Source organism: Temnothorax nylanderi, unplaced genomic scaffold (genome assembly GCF_030848795.1).
Source record: "Temnothorax nylanderi isolate EJ_2023f unplaced genomic scaffold, tnyl_v1.0 TNYL_tig0112_pilon, whole genome shotgun sequence".
Classification (NCBI taxonomy): domain Eukaryota; kingdom Metazoa; phylum Arthropoda; class Insecta; order Hymenoptera; family Formicidae; genus Temnothorax; species Temnothorax nylanderi.
The window spans coordinates 255113-280309 of record NW_027249174.1 but is presented as its reverse complement, the minus strand read 5'-3'; the positions used below and the strand labels follow the sequence as shown (position 1 = coordinate 280309).

Below are 25197 nucleotides of genomic sequence, written 5' to 3'. Positions count from 1 at the left end.
AAGCTCTCGTAGCGCGATAAAGAATCTCATTAAGCATATGTATAAAAAAAATGAAGTTAATCGGACGAATGCTGAGGCAATTATCATGCCCACCGTTTTGAAAAGTGGTGTTTCGAGAAAAACGATAAACCGCTATATTTTTTTGTATTTTTTCTTCTTAGTGTATGTTTTCTTTCCTGCAAAAGACACTCTTTACAATAAAAAAAAGATTCAATTTAATCGGACTAATAGTTTTCTAGCAATCCCTCATAATTATTGGACTAATTTTCAGGGCCGAGAAACGGATATGACCCCTTAAGTCCTGTCATGTCACCAACACTAACTCAATATACATGTGTGTGTTGGTGTATCTGTGAGCATATCCATGAGATATAAGGTCTGTTTTCTGTTGCTGCACTGCTGAACTAGTGCACTCTAGTACAGAAATAGTGTACTATTTTACTACAGAGAAATAGTGTACTAATTTAATTACGAATTATAAGTATTTAGCCAAAATATCGAATGAATCTTATTCCATTTAGGATATTTTTAATCAGTAAGCTCATATGTAGTTCCCGAAACAGCCCGATTTTGCATTTTTGCTCTTAAACATTTATAATAAATAAAATACGAGTTAAAGTGTGCACTTAGTGCATAAAGTGCACTGCCGCTATAGGATCCCCTGGAGGATTCGAACGCGCACCAGTGTTTACTGTTTATATTCTAGGATCTTCCAATACTAAACGTTTGCCTCACTGTGCACATATCTAGAATCTTTCACACTTCGGTCAGTTTCAGTGTCGTGAGCGTCTATGGTGATCTGTGGCAGAGAGAAGGATCCTTCTCTCTGTGGATTGTAATATTTCTTACAATTCTTCGTTTATTTTAAATTAGTTTTATTATATTAAATACGTATTAAATATTTGAGGAATTGCGTTGCAGGTAATATATAATAGAAAGTAATATTTGCATATAAATAATATTTTATTAAAATCGAATCAAAATGAATATGAAAGTTTTTATAAAAGAACAAATTTTAAGATTAAAAGAATCTTTAGCTTAAGTCTCTAAAAACGATAAATCTATCGTATATTAACGTTGAAATTTAAATAATTCTCAAAGATCTCTATACCATTTGTATATTATTTATTGTAAAAGTAGAGCTTTATGATTTTAAGAGCATCATAATTTTTAGAAATATTACATCTATTAATATAACATTTTTATCTAGGATTTATTTATAGTGAATCTTATAACAAATTTGGTGGAGGCTTCAAGAAACTCCTGTACTTGTAAGCAGTAATTGAGTGTTATTGTAAAACATGGCGCATTACAAAGGAGCAGCCAGCGAAGCTGGTCGAGCCATGCAGCTGATGAAGAAGCGAGAAATTGCGCAGCAAGAGATAGAACTGCGAAAAAAGAAAATTGAAGATGACTTGAAGATTCATAACATAGAGAATAAGTTTGCGACTCATTACAATGCTGTTGAGCAACAATTAAAGACCTCCACAATTGGTTTGGTCACATTGAACGAGATGAAAGCAAAGCAGGAGAATATAGTGAAGGAACGTGAAAGGAAACTCGCTCAGAAGGAACGTGAAAAAGAGCAGGAAAAGGAAAGAGCGCTAGCGGCGAAGCAGGCAGAAAAGAACAAACAGAAGAGGCAGATTCAAGCTTTGTCGTTTAATCTGGACGAAGACGAAGATGAAGCTGAGATGTCTTCTGACGAAGACAATGCCGAAAAATCCCCGGAGTCAGAAAATGTGCAATCTGATGGCCCCGCAATTAAGAAGATCAAGAAAAATCCAGATGTTGATACAAGTTTCTTGCCAGATAGGGAAAGGGAGGAGGAGGAAAATAAACTTAGGGAAGAATTGAGGCAAGAATGGGCTAGAAAGCAGAATGCATTGAAGGAAGAAGAAATTGAGATTACATTCAGTTATTGGGATGGATCTGGCCATCGTCGGAGTGTTATAATGAAGAAAGGTGAATGTCTCAGTGATTTAGAGAATTTTTAAGTTATTAAAATACTCCAGTATCACTTTTGGAGTAACATTGGCGTGATATATAATGTTCTGCTGCATAAATTAAAATATTTTTTTCTTTTTTCACATACAGGTAATTCTATCTATCAGCTTCTTCAGAGATGTTTAGAAGTTCTGAGGCGTGAATTCAGCGAGCTTAAAACAGTAATGGCAGATCAGTTAATGTATGTCAAGGAGGATCTTATATTACCGCACCATTATACGTTTTACGATTTTATTGTAACTAAGGTAAAGATACTAAATGATAAAACTTATGAAGCAATATCACAATGTTGGCATGTTATTTTAATGTATGTAATATTGCGATTAGGCACGAGGAAAGAGCGGGCCTCTGTTTACGTTTGACGTTCACGATGATATTCGTGTTATGCACGATGCTTCTGTCGAAACCGAGGAATCACATGCCGGAAAAGTTTTACTTAGGTATTTATCATTAAAAGAATACCTACTTTGTATAATTCTCTTTTATGTAATTTTTTTTTCCTCACTTTTACTATGCCGCTTTTTTTATTTTTAGATCATGGTACGAGAGGAACAAACACATTTTTCCAGCGAGTAGATGGGAACCTTTTGATCCAACGAAAAGTTACGACAAGTATACAGTGTCGGATAAAAATAGGAAGAAAGATAAAATCTGATAAATTTAGATTCAACGAATTGTCCAATTTTGTTTAAAGGATTCAGATTCAAAGGACTGTAAATATTATAACCAGATAAATAACTTTGTTTCATCGTACAATTGATTTTTCATTATAAAACAGATTGTAATATATATATGTATATATATATTGTAGCTACATTGTATTTTTAAGGACTGTGATTTTAATTCATTCAGTTATGTGATAATATTTAATTCATTTACTCGATTATGTAGCTCTACTAAATAGTTAAGTTTTCGCGAACATTTGGAGGGAAAATAAAAATACATGAATAGTTTAATGACTTGAATATAATAATTACAATATAAAAATACAAAACCATACTTTAATCCATTCCGATAACAATCAGAAATAGTATTAAAATATTAATCCATGATCAGATCCTCTAACAGAAATCTATTTACAAATATTAGATGTATCATCTCTTGTCATTTCTTGAAGATAACTGTACAAAAATAAATATATACAATTATATCGATTATAATCACGTACTATTCATAGGTTTGATACAAGTTGGATCCATGTACGTAATATTTTCGGGAAAATGGTCCATTATAATAAACTTCTTCTCAGTCGATCTGTTCAAGCAGTCAAGGAATCCGAACCAATAAATAACTAGTCCAGACCCGAATCTGTTCCAGTAGCTCAAGAATTGTTCCTTCATGTATTTTTGATGAACGTCCATATTACCAAATCGTGCCTTGGATTCAATCCAGTTTATCACGTAACCATTCACCGCGATTGGTACTTCCAATTTAATGTCTGGAGTTTTGTCATATCCTCGTAATCGTAAGTGCTCTTCGTTACGAAATGCAATATTTCTTTGTATTAGACAATTTTGAAGCTTGATTTCATATTCTCGTCCTATGCATCTAATAAAAAAATACATTTTTCTCATTTTGTAATTTATTAATATTATTTTGTCATTTTTGTAATTTTACATCACAGGAAAATTAAGAAAGACGAGTATCAGAGAGATTTTAATAAAAATTAAAAGTTATTATCTTGTTATTTTTTTTATCCTTATATGTTTATTATTTCTTTTAATTTAAATAAAAAAATTTATTTTATTAAATTTTTATTTTATTTTTCTTAATATAGGGATAAAACAAAGAATTTTATTTGATAAATGTCTACAATGATATTGAAAAAAGATAGTATAGACTTGAAGTTTCAACACATATAACGAAGGATACTTACATTCCCATTGCATCAGCTATAGGTCCATACAGATCATCGTATAATGTGCACTGAAATAAAAAAAATCGTCAGTTTCTTATAAAATTTTCATTTTTTTTCGTGATAAGCAGATTAATAATTTATATATTAAATAATTAAATATATTAAAACAAATACATCATAAAATCTGTAATCAAGATAAAATATGACACACACACACACACACACACACACACACACACACACACACACACACACACACACACACACACACACACACACACACACACCTTATGGAACGTTATATATCTACTTAGATTAATTACCAAGTAAATTTCGTACGCAAGATTCTTATCGTCAATCAGTGTCGTATCCTTAAACAGCTTGGAAACTAGATTTTTTGAAACTGAAATAAAATTTTACATAATATCTTTAATCCAAAATGCCCAAATGTTAATTTATTTTGCCTGTCACTCTGGCCTTCAAATATTGATTACTATTACCATTTGCATTGTCGCGCATACAGTATTTTTCCAAAATGTTACGCGCTAATAAAGCTGGCGCAGCGTCGATGTCTTTTGCTATCCTTAACAGAATGCCTACTGGCTCCCCATTCTGTACAGCTTCCAAGTAGCTATAATTTAAAAAGACGTAGTATACAACGAAACAAAAACAAAATTTGAGATTTTAAAAAGAATATATAGATATTTTTTTCTATACTGTACAATCGTTCATGTACTGTACAATCAATGATTTTACTAAAATCATTTTACCTGTCGTAATAACTTTTGTTGTTCCCAAACAATCTGACGTGATTGGTTTTCATTTTCTGTTGTATTTCTAAAGACAGGATGCTGTACAGTGTGTTTGGGTGGATGCTGTGTAAAAGTGAAACATCTTATCAATCTTATTTTTAAGTATCTTAATTATTAATTAACAATAAGGAGATAACACAGTTACGTTAGATTGACGTTTTTAAGATTTAATTAATCAGCAAATCGTTCTTTATCACCTATCCTTCTCGATTGGCATCTTAATAAAAGAGGAATTCTTACTCATTATATTTCTCCTTTAACATTTTGGCGCAATCTCTTGACAGGCCTCGAAAATTGCGGATTGTCATCATTATTTCATTATACACTTCGGTCTTCATTGTTTACATCGATTGTTATAACCTCACTCAGACACCTGACTCTCGTGACGTGCGCGCTCATGTGAGGTTAGATCAGCGTGATGGACATATTAACATATATTTTTTATAGGGTCTTTAATATTTCGTTCATGCGCACGCAGCAACGGCAAAATGCAGGAACGTATGTGCATAAATATTTTTGTAGTCATGAAGTCATGAATAGAATTATGTTCATTTCTTATCAATGTGGATTAACTTATTTTTTATCTTTTTCTAATTCTTGGAACTAGAAACAGATAAAAAGTAAGTTAAACCGAGATTAAATCTGCATTGATTAAAATAAACATTAATTTTTTGTTATCTACTGTCCATTTCTACCAATTTTAACTTTAATTACTTTTTATCTTTTTCTAATTTTCAAGAATCACAAATCACAAAAGTCGGGTGAGCCGCGTCCTCATTCTGACATTTATGACTTGATTCACTATTGTCCTCTCTTAATAATTTACTTTCATGCTTCCAATGGTCGCGGGTCGCGCGTCGCGCACAATCTATCTGTGTGTTATGTTTTGTGTTTCTTTTGTATGTGTCGCCATAATCCTTGGAGTGGAGAATCCGTCTGTCAGAAGGATGTAACTCCAAAGCTATTCCAGTATTTTCAGCATTCCAGCCGCTAATGCGACTGGCTTGGGAAACCCGACTTATTGGTAATTCAGTAAATACATAACGCCGGGTAGCGAGGAATTGTCAGGTGGTAGGAAGATGCCGGCGATATTAGTCGGACCACCGCAACGCAATGAGCAAATGTGGCAGGCGCTAAAGACTCACATTATGAGAGAACGACAACGAAAGAAACAAGGTGCTTAACGTGGAAACCTGTCTCTCTCTGTTACAATTGAGATATTCTATATGTCATGGAAGTTATATTAACTTATCTTTTGTCTTAATCTTTCTAAACTACTTATGTACTTTAGATGGAGTTTCTTCTAAGAGAAACTTTGTAAATATTATCCAAGCGTCTTGGTAACATCTTACATTTGTATTTTAGAACAAGAGGCTGACGCCGAGGAAGAACGCTTACGCAAGGAGAGAGAGCGCCAGCAGAAGCAAGACGTGATGACGCTAGGCGAGACGCGAGAACAAATCTCAAACTTGGACAATGAACTATCTCAATTGAAAGCGGAGAAGCATCAGTTGTTCCTGCAATTGAAGAAGGTTCTAAACGAGGACGACAGAAGGCGACAACTCATAAAAGAAACCAGGTTCCCATCGTAATTGCAATGTTTGAAGGAATTCAGGAATTAATAATGTATGCTGTATATCGTATTTATACGATAAAATCTTGTTTTCTAGCGTTTGCTCGGAAGTTTCAACGACAGTGGGAGGATATCCCGCAACAGGTCCCAGAGTGGTACACTCACAGTTGTTTTTACCATTACCACGTAGCAACAGTCCTCTCTACAAGGTTGCTGTCGGCACACCGACACATCTGTTACAGGGTGTAAGTAAAACTTTCTCGTCAATGTGTACTTCATACACATTATTTTCAGAGTAAATTTTGCATTTCAATTTTTCTTGTCTCCAGGGAACTTTGAAGAGGACCCACACTCCATCACCGCCACCCACTGCATCTCCATATCACACGTATGGTTACAAACCACCACCGTCTATCCCAAGTTATAATCCTCCTCCTCCTAGTAAGTATAAGTTATCTATCTTACAAGATAGATAATTCACATTCATTTACATTCACTGGCAATAATCATCAAAATCTTCAAAAAAGAGATAAGTTCAAATACGATTAGTTTTTAAATGATAATGATATAATTTCCACACAATTTAAGTCGTGGAGATGGCATCGAATACTGATGCTTTGTATTTGTACTTGTAGAATCTGAGGAAGCTGCCAGAAGATCCGGTGATGCTCGAGCAGTTCTTTGGAATAGTGAGTGAATAATTCTTTCTTTCTTTTGCGTCTCTCTTTTGCTTTTTCGAGTAAAAAACATGAGTGTTTTCCATCGTTTTCATGTTATCTGATCATTCATCTTAATTATTTTCCTTGTTCGACAGAGAATAATCAGTACTCCGCATCGAATTTTTATTCGGCGCCTTCAGGCCAGAGTGTTTACAGTTACTCAGCACCTGTGTCACAACCATCTCGAGAGTCCTCAGAATCAGCTAAACCCGTTTATCTTTCGGGCGGTAGAGCCCCATTAGCCACACATCAGACTGGTAATGCAATTTATCTTGTCACGACGTTAGTTCTAGTGTTGCGTTACCTCAGAAGTAAATGATTGAATTCGAGAAAGAGATGAAGAAAAGAAAATAAAGAAAAAGCAGAAAAATTTCGCTACAAATAAAAAGAATATTAGACTTGAGGCTAAGATAATTTTTAAACAAAAACGAAAAATACGGTAATAGTTCTATTCAGAATAAGGTTTTATAAAACTCCATTTTTTATTTAAAAAAAAAATTATACTTGTAGCATACGTAACTAACTTGCACTCGATGGAACACAAGAGTTACGGCGACGACAAGTTCTACTTGCGACCGACAAATCACGTTACTGTCCACGGTGGAGCTATCCCGATTCAACAACCACCTCAGGTTATGCTCAAACTATTATCTTTCGTATCTTTTTTTTTTAACCGTGTTTTAGAATGCACGCAAAAGAGTTGCTGACAAAATTGGGAAAGGATAAATTTGGTCAAATTTGGCAGCAATTATTTTGTCTAAACTATTACATCCTGTGTAATATCCAATGCAATAATCTATACAAAAATACCATACGCTTGCATGTATCTAAACTTCCATTTTTATCTGTTAAGGGTGCGAAAACAGGTGGGATTACTTCGGGTTATCCTGTACGAGCACCTCAACCACCACCTAGCTCATATCCACCACCACCGCCACCATCTCCTGGTACGTATGTGAGCAGTTCAGCTGCCAATGTACCTGGTAGGCTATTGTATACGCAACCTGGAGCTCGCTACCTTCAACGAGAAATATAGGATTGTATGTTTTAATGAAAGATTTTAATTTTTAACTTTTTTTCGTTCTCTCTCGTGCAGGGTATAAAATATTGAAATCTAATGAATTCAGTCTCTGCGTTCGATGAACCATTGACGAGGAATGATTAGTCGATATTTATTTGAAACACGAAGATTAATTTGTCTAAAGCATATAAAGAATCATTTGAAATCAAATTAAGAAGAAAAATGTATTTTTTTATTCTCTTAATCAAAATTTTTATTCCATGTTTAAACCCTGGCTGGAATATTTTTTGCAATAAATATTTTACATGAATACTTAAAAAGGATCTTATTTGGATCAACAGTTAAATCGATTATCGATTTCAGTATGTGGATTTACTGTTCTGAGTTGGAAAAAATATACAAAATTCACAGAAATATTATTATTATTTCTACCAAGATCCAGACCGAAGATGGCATCTTTTCTAATTAATTGTAAAATTTTTATTTTCTTATGTGCTATTTTCAATAAATATATATGTATGTGTCAATATTTTACTACTGTTTCATTTTTAAAAATTTTATATTATTACACAAAATTGACAATCAACTCAAAGTTGAAAGAAAGTCGCGTTTAAGATTTTCACTTTGTAAACGAGCACTTATTTTTAGAATTAGCTTTGAGATGTCGTTTCGTGAAAACTTATCGCAATTTGCATTATAATTGACAAAGTTGTCTTGTGTTTTTCTGTTGTGTCATTATACAATAAGTTCCATTAAGCGTCAAATGTAAATGTCAAATGCAAATGTATAGATAGAATATGTATATAGTTCAACTTGTATACCCCGCACGAATCATAGCAATTTAAAGATTATTATACAAAGTATACAGTGTAATTCCAATTATACAATTGTACAATTTATAATTATAATTTCATGTATTTAACAAAAAAAATGTAATACAAATGTATGATATATCGTATATGTATAATACATCTATGAAAAACTTGTATTTATATGTTCAAAAAATTTAGCTTCAGTTATTAAATCGGTAAATTAATTTGAAAACATTATTGTAAAAAAAGATATGTTCAATTGTGAGATAAGAATGAAAAGAAAAAGATATTATAAGAAAAAACAATTTCTTCTTATATCTTATATTCACAATAAGCTCATAGATCTATTACAAATTGTACTTATTACTTATCACAAAATAAACTTCGCTTTTGTATTGTCGACATAAGTAAAAAAAAAATACGATATCACAATCAAATTTTTACTTATAAAAAATACTGTAAGAAAAAGCAATTATTACTCCTTGATATATTTACAATGAGCTTTTAGATATAAAACAAATAACATTGTACTTATATCACAAAATAAACTTAGCTTTGGTACTGTTCACATAAGTAAAAATATACGATATCGCAATCAAAAAATTTTTCACATAAAAACTAAAGTCACAAAATAAAAAAAGATAATTAAATGCAAATTTTTGACTTATTTATTATATTATAGCCTGAGTGTTTCCATAAGTTTATGCAGATTCTCTCCAAATTCAGCAGTCGTATCTATCATTCGTTGTTTCGCTGTATGTTGTTCCGAGCACAAATGTGCACGAAGATTGATGATACCATTTACCTCCGTTAGACACAGTTTGCAGTAAACAGGTGCAATAGTCGCCTCACGCGGGTCTCTGCGCGCAGAGAATATAAAATATTAATATCATATTTATATCAATATAAAGAACAATATTTTGTTTATATATTTGGAATGATCCGAATTCAATGGAATATATTAAAATTGATTATTAAATGTTTCGAAGTTTGTGCGAAAGAATTTTTAAATGCATTTTATCGCATGCATTGTTAGTAACGAGACATTGTATTTGATTCTAAGGCTGCATTCCGATATTCACTGCAAGTTTACGTTACGTACACTATAGATTTTCAGTACTGGCAGTGAATATCGGAACACAGCCTAAAGCGTTTTCTAATAAGTACATAACATAAGGAAAACGTTTTATTTTTAAAAATATGATTTTATAATTTTGCTGATTTGCTAGATGATTAAAGTAAGGCTGTAATGATGTACTTACTGATGAGCTAAAGCCTCTAATTCCAACAAATGCTTGATTATTTCTTCGAGTCTTTCATTCTTCTCATTCAATTCCAACGCTTTGTGTAAACCGTATACATTACTTTTCCTCGAAGTTTCCCGAGCAGGCACGAGAAATAGAGTCTCGTCGTATCGGTTCCACTTGTTAAAATTACTGATTGGAACTGGTTCTATCTTCTTACGAGTCTTGTATATCACATCTTTGAACGCATTTTTAATTTGATTCTGACAATTTATAGTCATCTCATGATGAGCCTCGTCGTCTACAATTTCAGATCTATTATTGAAGTGCATCGCAACATTCATCCAATGGCGAAGCTTGTTAATCTGCCAACAGAAGGTTTACAATTCATGTTAAGTGCATTGATTTTATATTGCAAACAAAAGGAAATTCCAGATTGAATATATCTGAGTGTATCATAAATGTAAAAATTTTGAATATTAGACGTACCATTCGCAAATCGTTCATCGTGATCTCGACGTCAAATATAATTTCCAGATCGTGGTCCGGAAACAAGCTCTTCTCCGTAATGCGATTGTATCCCAATCCACACAGAGCGCCTGTGTAATAAGTGCCCATCGGACTACGTCGCAGTTCCATGTACGGTGTAAAAATTAAAGCGACGAGCGACGCGAGACCGGGCGTAGTGGGCAAGAGGGTTGTGTTTCGTAGAATCAGGTGCGACATGTTCTTGGAGTCTCGTGAGATATTTTGCGCCACCAGGAAAAGTCCTTTCGGACTATCCGGGCAGGTGTCGAGTAGAACGGAGTTTACCGATGTGGATTCCAGAGATATCACTTTTGTCATTCCTTTTGTCACCATATGGGTCAGGTGAACTTCTATCGGCGAGAAGGGACCTTGCAATTTTACCTTAGATCGATATTCGGAATCTTCCGGTAAATCTGGATATGGCTTTTTGTCGTACATGTATCGTCTGCACGGCGGTTCCTCCGGATTGGAAGGTTGAAACAGAAATCTTCCGTATTCCTTCGTGAGCCCAAGTTCCTCGGCTCGGTGACGAGCATCCGTCTCGCTTAATAACTTTACCTCGATCAGGTTCCGACAATGCCTCATCTTGACACAATCTCGAACGAAAGTGTAATCGTTCGGTACGCGATTCTTCGGCTCATGTTCGATATAAACGCGGTTCGACCCGTCAAAGGACACAGTTATGTTCTCCTGATTTTTGAGCCCCATATGCTGTCCAAAGATCTCCTGAAATCTCTTAGAGTACAGTGACCCGGGGTGTTCCAACGGCCAGCCGTGTAAGACAACCGTATTCGTCGGATCGCGGTAACCCAATGTCCTCTCTATATCCCGCTTGCGATCATTTATGTTATGTGGGTATTTGATAAAATAATTAGGATAAAATGCACCGGCGATTATAAATTTAAGTACAAAAGTACGATCGATACAGAGGCTCTCCCAAGTATTTTTCTCGGAACTCATCGTTTCTGTTATGCCGAAATTGTGCAGCTTTTGTGTTATTTCGTGTATAAAGGCGTCGATCTCGCGTAGCGATCTCACGCGAAGGCTCTTCCGTCGCGCCCATTCTCTTTCCTCGTTAGGACTGTTTATACGGCGACTTGCCTTATCGTTTCGCCACACTTTAAAGGCGTTCAAGTATGCTATGCTATCGCTGTCGGAATTAGCGGCCCAATGCAGTTTCTCGTGATAGGTCGACTCCAATTCGAAAAATCCGATATTGAACATATCCTTAACAGCCATGCTAGCCGCGAGAATAATCGTGTCTGACAGAACACCGAAAAGATGGCCCAGGACAATCAACTTCGTCACGCGTACGTCTAACGGGAGACTGGCCATTACACGACCCAAGGGCGTCAAGTCCCCATCAAATTCTTGCATGCCCCTATTAAGTAATGCGCCAACTTCCTTCAATAGTAATACAGTCTCCTGTATATTGCTGAGATTAGGTGGATCCAGAGAAAGAGCAAGGAGAGCTTTCGGCTCGCCCATATCCAGCACTTTCGTCTTAAGAATTACATTTGCGAGCGGAGCCCTGAGCATCTCCGGAAGAGATTCTTCCTGCAGCATATTCTGCAATTTTCAAGGTAATGTGATTTACAGGTTCTGCGAAAGATCAAGGTCAATGATTTCGGTGTAAAGTCTATATTCACCTCGTAAAATGCTCTTGGTACCATTCTGTATACCCTACCATCCATCACGCGGCCTGTACGACCGGCACGTTGTTGACAATTTGATTTGCTTGCCCAACAAAGTTGCAAGCATTGATAATTAGTTCCAGGCTCAGTGACAAGAAGTTTTGTCAAGCAAAAATCAATCACTAAAAAAAAGTGAGAATTATATACCTGTAGGTAGTTCAATCAATTCATAGATATAATTAGTCCGACGGACAAATATTATTCAGTCTCGATTGACCGACAACATACCGTATTTAACATTGGGCACAGTAATGCTGCTTTCAGCGATGTTCGTCGATAGTATGATACGTCGGAAATTTTTGGGTGGCTTCTTAAATATATTTTCCTGCTCTTCGGTCGAGATTAACGAATGTAAAATAATTATATCCCAATTTGCATCTTCGTGTTTTGATGACAGAAATACAGTACGTAACTCTTCAATTTCGCCAAATCCCGGTAAAAACACTAGCACAGTGGCCCTTTCGTATTCATCACTATCATTCTTTTTGTCAATACTGTCGAAAACACGTATAATACGTGCGGCAAACTCCGCCATCCCAGTCGTGAATTTTGGTTCCTCGTCTACTTCAGGGATCTGTTGGAAAACACAATATATTTTCCATGATTGCTTCTCTATTAATCGCAGAAATGAAATAAAAAAGCAGATAACGATCGTGTCTGGTTTTTAGAAACGACCACTCTTCAATCGTGTTTTAGTCGTGTAAGAAAATGTATACTTACGTTACCCAAATTCTCCATCTCGTCTATGTAATATATAGAAATATCGTAAGGGCTGCCCTTGGGTATGTCGATGATCGGCGCGGGTAGAAGTTGATTTTCTACAGGCGTTGAGAAATACGCAGAAAATTTGTCCACGTCGATTGTCGCGGACATCAGTATAACTTTGACCATCGTAGAATTTGTACGTAATAACTTTCTCACTATGAGCAGAAGGAAATCCATGTCTTCGTCGCGTTCGTGCACCTCGTCCAATATGACATGAGTGTAGTCCATCATGTGCTTCTTATTCGTGAGCCTGTTTAAGAGCACGCCAGTTGTGCAATATGTTATGCGAGTGTCGCGGCTTACATTCTTGATCAAGCCCATTTGATATCCCACAAGTGTACCAACGGGCCACTCTCTCTCTTCGCTGACCCGTTTCGCGATGCTCAGAGCGGCAATGCGTCTCGGCTGCGTTACTGCAAGATACAAACATTCTTGTATCACATCACATAAAATGCCGATAAAATTAAAGTAATATTTTGCTGGATGCTTCGGAGAATGTACTCTAAATCCGATGAGATACCTATGATGTTACAGTGTTGCTTCTTTTCAAACTCGGCGTCAAGAATAAGTTGTGGCACTTGTGTCGTTTTTCCACAGCCTGTAGAACCGCGAATGATAACAACAGAATTGCTGGCGATCATGGATACAACCTTGTGTCTCACAGAGAGAATAGGTAAATTAGTGTTGGGCCGATAGGCAAAGTTGTACGATCGGTAAAGCTGAACAGTATTTTGCTTGAGAATTGCTGTGTCCCCAGACACCTCCGAAACGTTGTCCATATGATCATTATTGTTAAGAAACATACTACTTTTCAACTGCAAGGAACGGCAGGAAAGATATAAATAAGATGAACAAAATACAGACTGCAATATCATATCATATATCTTAATGCTAATCACCTTAATGTATTCTTCCTCATCTTTTTGTACATATTCCTTTACGTAGTTCGTTTCTGATTCCCTGGTTTTTTTGCCAGCACGAGGACCTAGTTCTTCATCAAACATAAATCTTTCTTTTCTCACCTTCCGAATAGTAGGAGCTGGCATATCTATGCTGAAGGACTCAGGTGATTTGTACATGTTCAGAATACGGTTCACCAAACTGTCATCCATTGTTGCAATCTATTGGACCTGTTTAATATTGCATACCATTGAAAACTCATGCTAAATCAATCATAAAAAGCATTTATATAAGCTTATAAATTCTTATCAATTATGTTGTACACTTTTAAAAACTTTTGTAAAGTCTACAATATAATTGTTAATACTCAAACAAAATTTATTACAAAGTGCCAATTTTATCATTGTTTTAATTCATTTTATTTCTTATGGTGGTAAGACCAGAATAATTTTTTTTTTTTTAATGCTTCCAACTCTAGGGAGTTATGTGGCATATTCACATCTTGATTCAAACTCAAATTTGCTTCTTTAATTATTATATTATGCAGAATAATTTTTGAAACAAATATAGGCTAACACTATTTTTCTTAAATAAGGAAAGGCAAGTTCTGCATCTGTTGAGATCTTAATCCTATCTTTTATACGTTAATAAGATTACAGTAATACGATACACGTGAACAGTAATAGATGATTTTTTTTGCAGAGTTTAATGCCGTCAACCAAGTTCTTTTGTGGTTATTTTGGCACATCTTAAATTCTTTGTTCTTCACAGTATTAGATGAGAATAGATGAGAAGTTAGAAACCTCGAAATACAGGTTGACTATAACACGGAATATGGATCGTATACTACGTTTACGCGAGCGTTACTTCTGTAGTAACTTACGATGATTCACTCGTTTACGCGGAGTAAATTATCGTAAGTTACTACAAAATCCCGTTTACGCGAAGGGAAATTCTGTTTACGCGAAGGAATTATCGTAAGTTACTACAGAAGTAAAGCTCGCGTAAACGTAGTAACAGACAAATCACAAGATAAATACAATTATATAGGACAAATGGTAGTGCATTTGTGTTTTCTCCTCGTTCTTGTTCTCTTCAATGTTTTCGTCCTTCTCGGTCTTTGATTGGAAATTAGAATCTGATAAAAATGTGTGAATATGTATGCACACATAAATACCAGAGAATTCTCGAAAGTCAACAAGTCAACTAAACTCAGCGCGCAGCGGCGGTCGCGGTCAGCAGATACGTGATACGTGCGGAATGTGAGGTATGTGCCCGGCTGCCCGCGTTTTAAATTTCCATTCAAGTGAAGTCTGAAGTCACTAGATATCTATCTAGTGGACGAGTTCGACTAAAGTCACTAGATATCTATCTAGATATCTAGTGACTTTAGTCGAACTCGTCCACTTGCGCACGTTCGTATCCCATACAGCACAGGATATTCTGAGGGACATTTGTGCATCTGCTGGATATCCACCGGATGTCCTACGGTTATTGAGATATCTCAAATGTCTGTAGGACATCCCTCAGATAAAGTGTGCTGTGTGGGATATTTCGTATATTTAGCAGACATGCAAATTAGATATTTTTTATTGGTTTGGAAATCGTTTGGGAAAATTTAGGAATACATTCTCATAGTTTAGGAAATAATAGTTGATTTATAATTAATAAAAATTAATTAAGCGTACAATTAGCAGACATAATTTTAAAAACTTTTTTTTTAATCAACGTGAAATAATTTGGGAAACACATCTGTAATGTTTTCAATGTTTGGGAAATAATGATTTCGGTAAACATGAAGGAAATATAAGGGCCAATTTCACCAACCACGGTTAGCTTAACCGACGGTTAAAGTTAGCAGGATTGACCAATAGAAATGAATCCACCCTGCTTTCTATTGGTCAATCCTGCTAACTTTAACCGTCGGTTAAGCTAACCGTGGTTGGTAAAATTGGCCCTAAGGCCCAGTTCAACAGTGGCCAGTTAGCTTAACTAGTAGTTAACTCTCACTCTCTGTTTCTTTCTAACCTCAAAGGTTAGAAAGAGACGGAGAGTGAGAGTTAACTACTAGTTAAGCTAACTGGCCACTGTTGAACTGAGGGTGCCATTACATGGAGCGCGGAAACGCGGAAACGCGGAAGCGCGGAAGACAAAATTTACTAGATTTCCGTCGATCCGTTCCGTCTGTTTTGAATGCCTTATATTACATGGAGCACATTTTGAGCGGAAAAGCGGAACGGAGAATTATAAAATATTAATTTTTAACGGTATTTATTGATTAAAATGCTTGTATTCAATAGATAAGCTGAAAAGATAAGCATATTAATAAAAATTGCAATGAATTAAGTAAACACAATTTTAAGAAATGAATACAAATGTCTATTTGTCACTATACTGTTCCGCTTTTCCGCGCAAATTGTGCTCCATGTAATATAAGGAGAAACAAACTCGCGGAACGGACGCGTCAAATGTTCGTTCTTTTTCTCTGTACTGTTGCACGCAGATACCTCAGATAGGTTATGTATTTTTATAATATATTCTATCCCGCTTAGAATATTGTGGATATTTCTCCGTGAAATTGGAAAAGTGATTTAATTGTTATAAACTATTCGGTAGAACAAGCGCTAATGCATAAGTGCTCTATAGCCGTGACTCCTAGTGCAGGCTAGTTGTGGCACGTGCGAAAGACTCCAAATATATATATATATATATATATTCTATCGATTACAAATCTCGGAAGAAAAAGTTATTTTGTACTTCGTGTATTTTATTAATTATTTTAAAAGTATATCATGGATCCAAATATCATGTTAATGATTATTATGAAGTTTCTCATACAAGCAAGAGATGAACCGATGAGACATGCAGAAATAACAATGAAAAAAGTGACTTCAATGTATTATTTGTACTTGCGTTACAAGAAATTGGAAGACAAAAAGAATCGAAGAATATGGGTACGACCTATTTTTACCGAAGAAAGAAGACTTGCACAAGGTGACAGCAACAATTTACTTGTAGAGATGAGATTGACAGATCCCGAAAAATACTTCAACTATCTCAGAATGTCATCAACAATCTTCAATGAGTTACTCAAGCTTGTATAAAATATTGTATATGTATTTAATATCTTGTATTTAATATCTCAAGCTTGAGATATTAACTGTTAAAGTTATATACTTGATGTTTATTGTTTAGCACTTCTTGGCACACACACACACACAAAACACGCATGATTTCCGCTGTTCCGCTCAAATGCGATAGAAAGAAGCGACGGAAACGAGGAATCTAGTTACTTTCTTTCCGCGTTTCCGCGTTTCCGCGTTTCCGCGCTCCATGTAATGGCACCCTGAGCCTAAGTGGCTTTCTCACCGATTTAGCTGAAACTTAACAATATTGTATATTTTAGTGTGTTAAATCCGAATATGAAAGTTAAAAAATCGTCGCTTCAAGTGCAACAAAAGTTATAAAGTGCTAAAAACGACAGTTTTTGGATTAAAAAATCTGCTATATCGGCAGACTACAGATACATGAGCATCAGAGAGCATGCGCAGTGACGTAAAGTGCGCGAAATTTAAAATATATTATACTATTATAATGAAAATCTATTTGAAATCGTATTAGCTTAGATCTTATTATTTTGCCCTGCGAAATATGATCCAAGCTAATACGATTCCAAATAGGTTTTCAGGTAATTATTCAGAATAGGATCTACCGGAATAATTACCGGTTTTTATTTATAATAGTATAGTTACTATATAGTATATATTTTAAATTTCACGCACTTTTACGTCACACTGTCCAGCAAACACCCATAAATCTTGATTTTCAGATGAAATCATTATTTCCCAAACATTGAAAAAATTACAGTCGTGTTTCCCAAATAATTTATTTTAGTATTAATTTATTTAAAAATTATACAACATTGCTGGTGCCTATAGAACTCTTTAGAAAATGCTTAATTATGTATGCTCAGAACTATATATGAAAACTATTTTATATAACCCGCGGAACTCTGAGATTTTAACTTATAATAGGTGCTTTCCATTTACATCAAAACTCAGATAATTCTCACTTGTGACGTCGTTCTATCCTTTTTGGGAATTAATGAATAATAAAGACAGAATGACATCACAAGTGAGAATTATCTGAGTTTTGATGTAAATGGAAAGCAACTAATATCTCAACTCTCGTTATGCTTATTAAGTACATATTGTAATTTAGGTCTTTATTGACTTGAAATTAATTTTTTTTTGCTTTTATATGGCGGAACTTTTTATGGAACTCTTGTAGAACTATTAGATCTCGTAAAATCTGACAAGATATATATGACGACGGACTCGTGCAGGACAAAGTAAGAAGCTGCGTGAAAATCTGGCGTCTCTGCAGTTTGTTCGGACTCATTTTTTTCTGCTTTAAGGGTCGGCAGGAGACACGGTGGAGACCTCTGTCGGGTTGGCTTAGCTGCGACTTGCTGCGAGTCCGTATTTTATTTATTATAAATTTTTAAGAGCAAAAATGCAAAATCGGGCTCTTTACCTCCCTGCATTATTATATAAAGAGTATATAAAAAAAAATTCACGAATCTATGTAACTTATTTTATGAGAAATATGGATATTACGAATTACGGATTCGTAATATCCAGATTTCTCATAAAATAAGTTACATAGATTCGTGAATTTTTTTTTTATATACTCTTTATATAATAATGCAGGGAGGTAAAGAGCCCGATTTTGCATTTTTGCTCTTAAAAATTTATAATAAATAAAATAGGAGTTAAAGTGCAGTTTAACGTGCACTTAGTGCATAAAGTGCACCTGAGTGTACCTGAGTTTGCCTGGGTCTCCTGCCGACCCTTAATGGGCAGACCTATTTGTTTAATCTATGAGGATCAGAACTATTGAAAAGGAAGCCAGACCTCAATAATTTATGAGTTTCCGCAAAATAAGACCGGGATTCTGTAGAGTTCCTCTAGTAATAAGAGTTAAGCCCGTATCAGACTACGGATTGGGATTGAGATTGGATTGAAATTTAATCAATCAGAACAGAGAAAACTGATCTCAAGTTTAGTAAACTTTGCTCTAATTGGTCAAATTTCAATCCAATCTCAATCCCAATCCGTAGTCTGATCACGGCTTTAGGATGCCGTCCCATGCAGGACGGAATTTCGGAAAACGGAATCTCGGAATCATTCTGATTGGTTAGCCCCATGGGGCACAGTACAAGCTTGTACTGTGCCCCATGGGGCTAACCAATCAGAATGATTCCGAGATTCCGTTTTCCGAAATTCCGTCCTGCATGGGACGGCACCCTTAGGACACTGTCCGCCATTAAGAGGGAAATGTCCAGACTAGAGTCAAGCTCAACAGGGTCTTCTTTCCCCGCTAATTTTTCCAAGCCTGTTCCCTTGGCAGTGGTTTCGCTAGATAGTAGATAGGGACAGTGGGAATCTAAATAAGAGAGTCATAGGCCCGTATTCATAGTCGAATCTTATTTCAAGACTATCTTAAGGGGATCCTATAGTGGCAGTAATTACCGACATTTAGTTAAAACAAAACCACTTTTAATTGGCTTTACGGAATTGCAAAATTTTGGTCTAGAATTAAAGTACGCACAAAAATGTAGAGGGCTAGATCGGTTTTAACTTCCAAAACGAAAAAAACATTAAAAATTTGGGCACATAGAGCTGTCACTGACGACAATATTTGGTTATACAAAAATACTGCAGTTTATATATACAAAATGAGAATCTAGCCCTCTAGGGAAAACATTGAAGAACAATATCGTGCAATTACAACTACGATAGAAGTCTAGAAAAAAAGTGTCATTGACTATGTTTACACGGCACCGTTAATCGGGTTTTATAACATCGGTAGTTGTCAGGAAGACCAATCGTAATCATTCTTCAGAAGAATGGAATAGCTGTGATTGACCGGCCTAAGAACTACCGATGTTATAAAACCCGATTAACGGTGTCATGTAAACACAGTCATTGTTTTAATTTTTATACATGCAAATATACAGGCGGAATGACAAGAAGAGCAGTATGGCGTGTAGCGAGAGATGGCGCAGCAATCGAAACAAGGACAGATGCCTCTCGTTAGACAAGGGCAGATATAGGCCGGTAATATAGAAAATGATAGAAAACGAATTAGAACGGAATTAAAAATGTTCGACATTATCGACATCGAGAAAGTTCGGCCTTCACTATAGGATCCCCTTAAGGGGATGCTAAAGCCGTTCAAATTACCGACAAAAACAGTCAAAGCTCCTATTTTGAAACGGCTTTACAGATCGCAAAATCCTTTTACAGGAGTAAAGTAGAGGTACTAATGAAGTGCGGGATTGTCAAATAATTAGTAATAATTGAAAAAATTTTTAAAATGCTGTCACCTCATAACCTTATTTTCTAATATAAACAGTTGTATACGTAATATGTACGAAATTAAACTTTCCCGCACTTCAGAAGACGTGCACAAACAATAACGTACCTTTGAAATTGAGATCGAAAGCCTAGAATAAAAATGGGAGCTTTGAAACGATCGTGTATATTTTTCACAAAAATATTCACGCAGAGCAGCAATCATGTCACAGCAGTAGTTCACGGATCTTGCGAGAGACGGCGCGATGGCGCACGCAGCTGTGGGCAGTTTCGGGGTTGGCTACATTGTCTGATTCCTACACAGCAATCGAACCAGGACAGATATATGATACAGATATCTCGTTAGGCATTTTTACATTTTTTTCAATTATTACTAATTATTTTACAATCCCACCCTTCATTAGTACCTAAACTTTACTCCTGTAAAAGGATTTTGCGATCTATGAAGCCGTTTCAAAGAACGAGCTTTGAAAGATATGTGGTACAGATATCTCGTTAGGCATTTTTACATTTTTTTCAATTATTACTAATTATTTTACAATCCCGCACTTCATTAGTACCTCTACTTTACTCCTGTAAAAGGAATTTGCGATCTATGAAGCCGTTTCAAAGAACGAGCTTTGAAAGATATGTGGTACAGATATCTCGTTAGGTATTTTTACATTTTTTTCAATTATTACTAATTATTTTACAATCCCACCCTTCATTAGTACCTAAACTTTACTCCTGTAAAAGGATTTTGCGATCTATGAAGCCGTTTCAAAGAACGAGCTTTGACAGATATGTCGTACAGATGCCTCGTTAGGCATTGGGCGCGTTCAGCAGACCAAGCCGCTGAGTAGCAGTCGAACGTGATTGGCTCTTACTTTTAGAACCAACCAATCAACGCAGAGTGTTGATCAGATGAACTCAACGATATATCTGTCTAAACTCGTTCTTTGAAACGGCTTCATAGATCGCAAAATCCTTTTACAGGAGTAAAGTATAGGTACTAATGAAGGGTGGGATTGTAAAATAATTAGTAATAATTGAAAAAAATGTAAAAATGGCCGCGTTCAGCAGACACACTGTTGACATGATGTACAGATGCCTCGTTAGGCATTTTTACATTTTTTCCAATTATTACTACTTTTTTTATATATTCCCACTCTTCATTAGTACCTCTACTTTACTCCTGTAAAAGGATTTTGCGATTTATAAAGCCGTTTCAAAGAACGAGCTTTGACAGATATGTCGTACAGGGCCTCGTTAGGCATTTTTACATTTTTTCCAATTATCACTACTTTCTTTATATTCCCACTCTTCATTAGTATCTATACTTTACTCCTGTAAAAGGATTTTGCGATCTATAAAGCCGTTTCAAAGAACGAGCTTTGGCAGATATGTCGTAACAGATGCCGCGTTAGGCATTTTTACATTTTTTTCAATTATTACTAATTTTTTTATATTCCCACTCTTCATTATTAGTACCTATACTTTACTCCTGTAAAAGGATTTTGCGATCTATAAAGCCGTTTCAAAGAACGAGCTTTGACAGATATGTCATACAGATGCCTCGTTAGGCATTTTTACATTTTTTTCAATTATTACTAATTTATATATGTATACATATATCTTCCATCGCGTAAATTCTGCAAATGAACTTTGCTTGAAAAATACATATGATATAAAGGCACAAAAGAAATTTATGCAGAATTATTCTTAGTACAAAGTAATCGGAGCACGATTCTGGAGACGTCCCGTGTCCGCGATATTGTCATCGTGGACGAGGCTCCGGGCCCAGAGAAAAAATAATCGTACTAACGATCGATAGACCCCCGATATTGTCGTACAAAATGTATGTCTACCTATCCCACTATCCCTAGCTTCTTCTCCTCTGTATATTATAATGAAAAAAACGTATCCAACTGAAAAAGGCCCGTTTAGCGACATAGGAAGCCGATGCCAGTCTCACGCGAAAAGCGAACGTCGAATTTATAACACAATGGCTGCGTTCGGGAAGCGCGCTATTAGCGCTATTGCATCATTCTATCTTTATCGTTCATCAGGTGTAAAACAAGGATAAAATAAGCAAATAGCACTAATAGTGTCTTCCCGAACGCACCCAATAAATTAGTATTTAGCATCTCGAATTTCTATCAAGAAACGAGACAGGTCATTTTTTTGTTTTCTAACCGAATTTCACTAATATCTAAACGTCAGAAACGCACGTGGTCCGAGTTAGCACAGTCCGACAGATTTCTTCCTATAGACGGCATAGTTGCCAAAATATATTTCATGCATGAAAAGAAAATTAATCTGCACAAATCAAATAATATTATGAGCGCGAAAAATATACACGAAGAATTTATTTTGAGAATCAGAAAGATTAAAAAAACGCGACAAAGTTTTTTCCCTCCGGATGAAATTCCAACGTGCGCTTCTAAGGTCAACGTGCATCCTTTGCTAAACGAATGAATTCATACTCATTTTGCTGCCAGATTTTTATTGACGTGATACAGACGGGTGTACATCTGAGCCTCAATAAAACGCGAGTAATCGTAAATCAATTATGCGAAAGATATTAGATCTTATATTCGTCAATAAAGTTATAAAATCCGCAAACAATGCGAAAATTTGCGCATAGTCCCTCGTGATCAAATATAAATGCATCGCGTCGCTTCGCTAATGATCGGATAAACACTCTCGAAAACGCAACAAAATATTTGCTCCACGAAATAAGCTCGCACAAATTGCATCTGACAAAACTGAAATTTAACAATTATATATAAAATCAAAAGCTATAAATTAGTTTTTTGTTTTGAACAAGAGAAGTTGAGACACGTAGCGATAAAATTGAATGAATTCTCAACACAATAAAAATAAGTTTAATAATTTTCTTCTACGGTTTTCGTTTCCTTTTTAAGAAATAAAGATGTTAAAAAAAATCAATACAAAGTAATATGTTACAAAAGTTTCTCTTGGTGTAAATTTTCAAAAGGAGGAAAGCAAGTTTGAAAGAATAATATGATAAATCAACATTCTCTGAATACATATTAGAAACCATTTTTTTATATACAATTTCTTTTTTATTATCTGGTACATCTTTTTTCTAATTAGACTGATTGCTAATATATCTTTTAATATGCATAAAAATATATATTTAAATTCTTAGTGCTTCTGCATGATAGTGCAATAATTTCAGATTTTTTGCCATCACCTATTACTTCAGACTATCAATCTTACTGAAAAGGAACCTGCGTAGATTTAAACAAATAATGGAGAATTATGAATAATATGAGGTTTCCAACGCTGAGCTTTTTATGTAAACTCTTTCAAAGGATCTATCCATTCTTGATGGGGTAAAATAATAACTTCTATAACAAATGCAATAAATATTAAATTTATAGTATTGATTTATATAATTAATTTTATTCTGTCTTTATATAGAAAAATATACACTCAGTCTTAGCATCAGAGTAGAGGGTAACGCAGCTGATGAACAGTATAGATATAATAACAAACTAAATAAAATCTTATTAATATATCATTATGTTATAATAATTAAGATTTTATTCAGTTTGTTATCTATACTGTTCATCAGCTGCGTTACCCTCTACTCTGATGCTAAGACTGAGTGTATATTTTTCTATATATAAGGACAGAATAAAATTAGTTATATAAATCAATACTATAAATTTAATATTTATTGCATTTGTTATAGAAGTTATTATTTTACCCCATCAAGAATGGATAGATCCTTTGAAAGAGTTTTACATCATTCATTTACATTACAAGAAAAAAATTATTTGAGGTGCAAGAGATGCAGTAAATTGCCACGTCTAATAAGTACCCGCGTCAATACATACTATGTATACTAATTCACATTCTCAATTATGCTACTGTTATTATTTGTCATCAGACAATTATAAACATACACATAATAATTAGATACATATTATATATATATACGCACATGTGTGCATAAGAATATATGTAATTTATAAAAAGCGGGTGCTTATCAGCCTTGATACGTTACTGCCTTCTGCTACGGACGGCCAGAAAGCATTTTCAGGTTCAGGCCGTATTGCTAAAGAATCCATAGACGCGGCAACGCCGCGCGGCGTTGCCGCGTCTATAGCATATGTCTCTCTACCGTGCGTCCGTGTGAGCAATTCAGTGGTGTGTGTACGTGTACGGACATACACCACTTCATAGAACCTGAAATTAGTTGGTAACACTGAAACCGGAGTTTCGCGTTGTCACCACGCGAGGTCTCCAATATCAGTTCGGCCTTTGCTTTAGTTGACAGAGTTGACATTACCGACGTCGAGGAAGTTCGGCCTTAGCTTTAGCATCCCCTTAAGGGGATCCTGGAGTGGCAGCGACAAGGCATAATCGGTCTAAGCAATATCTTTGAATTGGCTGAACAGAATGGAAAATCCTTTTACACGATTAAAGTACGCACAAAAATGTAGAGGGCTGTACATGATTTTTTCTGATAAACTAAACAAAAATTTTATTTTTATAAATATTGTCTTCACCTGACGACAATATTTGCTTTATACAAAAATTCTGCAGTTTTTCTATAGAAAATAGTGATGCAGCCCTCTACAAAAAACTGTCAGGAATAATATCGTGCAATTAGAAGTAAGATTTGAAGCTTAAAAAAAAAGATATTACTTAGACCAGTGGAAGATGCAAGGTTAGGTGCTATCCTTGTCTATATCCTTGTCTATACAAGGACAGATATAGTCGGTGAGCACTTCTTTATCGACGCTGATCGAGTTCGCCTGCGGCTCCAGCATCCCCTTAAGTAATGTCTTAAGATGCTAATACGACTCTGTGATTGGTTCATAACATCTTAAGATCGTACTTATAACCGGTCTTAAATATAAGATCCGA

At 35.2% G+C, this 25197-nt stretch overlaps 4 protein-coding genes across 7 annotated transcripts; 2 read left to right on the top strand and 2 right to left on the bottom strand.

The window, feature by feature from the left end:
• Nucleotides 1–763: 763 nt before the first annotated feature.
• Nucleotides 764–2963, top strand: LOC139776099 (protein FAM50 homolog). The gene is made up of 5 exons (XM_071712583.1): nucleotides 764–921; nucleotides 1211–1965; nucleotides 2098–2252; nucleotides 2335–2447; nucleotides 2542–2963. Exons 2-5 carry the CDS (start codon nucleotides 1302–1304, stop codon nucleotides 2660–2662), a joined length of 1053 nt encoding a protein of 350 aa, XP_071568684.1. The 5' UTR covers nucleotides 764–921; nucleotides 1211–1301; the 3' UTR covers nucleotides 2663–2963.
• Nucleotides 2956–5352, bottom strand: LOC139776100 (CDAN1-interacting nuclease 1). Its single transcript, XM_071712584.1, has 6 exons — nucleotides 4918–5352; nucleotides 4636–4740; nucleotides 4366–4496; nucleotides 4189–4268; nucleotides 3884–3933; nucleotides 2956–3555 (listed from the first exon to the last, which is right to left on the bottom strand). The coding sequence occupies exons 1-6, from the start codon at nucleotides 5013–5015 to the stop codon at nucleotides 3168–3170; spliced, it is 852 nt and encodes a 283-aa protein (XP_071568685.1). The 5' UTR covers nucleotides 5016–5352; the 3' UTR covers nucleotides 2956–3167.
• A 173-nt stretch (nucleotides 5353–5525) lies between these two features.
• Nucleotides 5526–9458, top strand: LOC139776098 (uncharacterized). 2 transcript variants are annotated; one of them, XM_071712581.1, is made up of 8 exons: nucleotides 5526–5853; nucleotides 6043–6265; nucleotides 6348–6495; nucleotides 6580–6691; nucleotides 6886–6939; nucleotides 7065–7226; nucleotides 7480–7601; nucleotides 7823–9458. In XM_071712581.1, the coding sequence occupies exons 1-8, from the start codon at nucleotides 5757–5759 to the stop codon at nucleotides 8003–8005; spliced, it is 1101 nt and encodes a 366-aa protein (XP_071568682.1). In that variant the 5' UTR covers nucleotides 5526–5756; the 3' UTR covers nucleotides 8006–9458. The 2 variants fall into 2 exon arrangements, with proteins under 2 accessions (XP_071568682.1, XP_071568683.1); XM_071712582.1 differs by having other exon boundaries at nucleotides 5535–5853; nucleotides 6043–6256.
• LOC139776094 (probable ATP-dependent RNA helicase spindle-E) lies at nucleotides 9448–15212 on the bottom strand. Of its 3 annotated transcripts, none has more exons than XM_071712572.1 (9): nucleotides 14974–15212; nucleotides 13933–14163; nucleotides 13554–13848; nucleotides 12989–13446; nucleotides 12497–12842; nucleotides 12224–12390; nucleotides 10536–12143; nucleotides 10065–10411; nucleotides 9448–9662 (listed from the first exon to the last, which is right to left on the bottom strand). In XM_071712572.1, exons 2-9 carry the CDS (start codon nucleotides 14143–14145, stop codon nucleotides 9479–9481), a joined length of 3618 nt encoding a protein of 1205 aa, XP_071568673.1. In that variant the 5' UTR covers nucleotides 14146–14163; nucleotides 14974–15212; the 3' UTR covers nucleotides 9448–9478. The 3 variants fall into 3 exon arrangements, with proteins under 3 accessions (XP_071568673.1, XP_071568675.1, XP_071568674.1); XM_071712574.1 differs by having other exon boundaries at nucleotides 15111–15157; XM_071712573.1 differs by lacking the exon at nucleotides 14974–15212 and adding an exon at nucleotides 14737–14946.
• Between the last annotated feature and the right edge of the window lie 9985 nt (nucleotides 15213–25197).

Bases quoted from the DNA above. Each gene is read 5' to 3' on its own strand.
- LOC139776094 (XM_071712572.1), bottom strand. From the start codon at position 14,145: ATGGATGACAGTTTGGTGAACCGTATTCTGAACATGTACAAATCACCT. The intron at 12,843-12,988 runs GTAAGTATACAT...GTTTTCCAACAG, and splicing joins AGATGGAGAATTTGGGTAAC to ATCCCTGAAGTAGACGAGGA. The intron at 12,391-12,496 runs GTATGTTGTCGG...ACTTTTTTTTAG, and splicing joins TGTGCCCAATGTTAAATACG to TGATTGATTTTTGCTTGACA.
- LOC139776098 (XM_071712581.1), top strand. From the start codon at position 5,757: ATGCCGGCGATATTAGTCGGACCACCGCAACGCAATGAGCAAATGTGG. The intron at 6,496-6,579 runs GTAAGTAAAACT...TCTTGTCTCCAG, and splicing joins CGACACATCTGTTACAGGGT to GGAACTTTGAAGAGGACCCA. The intron at 6,940-7,064 runs GTGAGTGAATAA...CTTGTTCGACAG, and splicing joins TCGAGCAGTTCTTTGGAATA to AGAATAATCAGTACTCCGCA.
- LOC139776099 (XM_071712583.1), top strand. From the start codon at position 1,302: ATGGCGCATTACAAAGGAGCAGCCAGCGAAGCTGGTCGAGCCATGCAG. The intron at 1,966-2,097 runs GTGAATGTCTCA...TTTCACATACAG, and splicing joins GAGTGTTATAATGAAGAAAG to GTAATTCTATCTATCAGCTT. The intron at 2,253-2,334 runs GTAAAGATACTA...TATTGCGATTAG, and splicing joins ACGATTTTATTGTAACTAAG to GCACGAGGAAAGAGCGGGCC.
- LOC139776100 (XM_071712584.1), bottom strand. From the start codon at position 5,015: ATGAAGACCGAAGTGTATAATGAAATAATGATGACAATCCGCAATTTT. The intron at 4,741-4,917 runs GTAAGAATTCCT...ACTTTTACACAG, and splicing joins TTAAAGGAGAAATATAATGA to CATCCACCCAAACACACTGT. The intron at 4,497-4,635 runs GTAAAATGATTT...TTTAAATTATAG, and splicing joins AACAAAAGTTATTACGACAG to CTACTTGGAAGCTGTACAGA.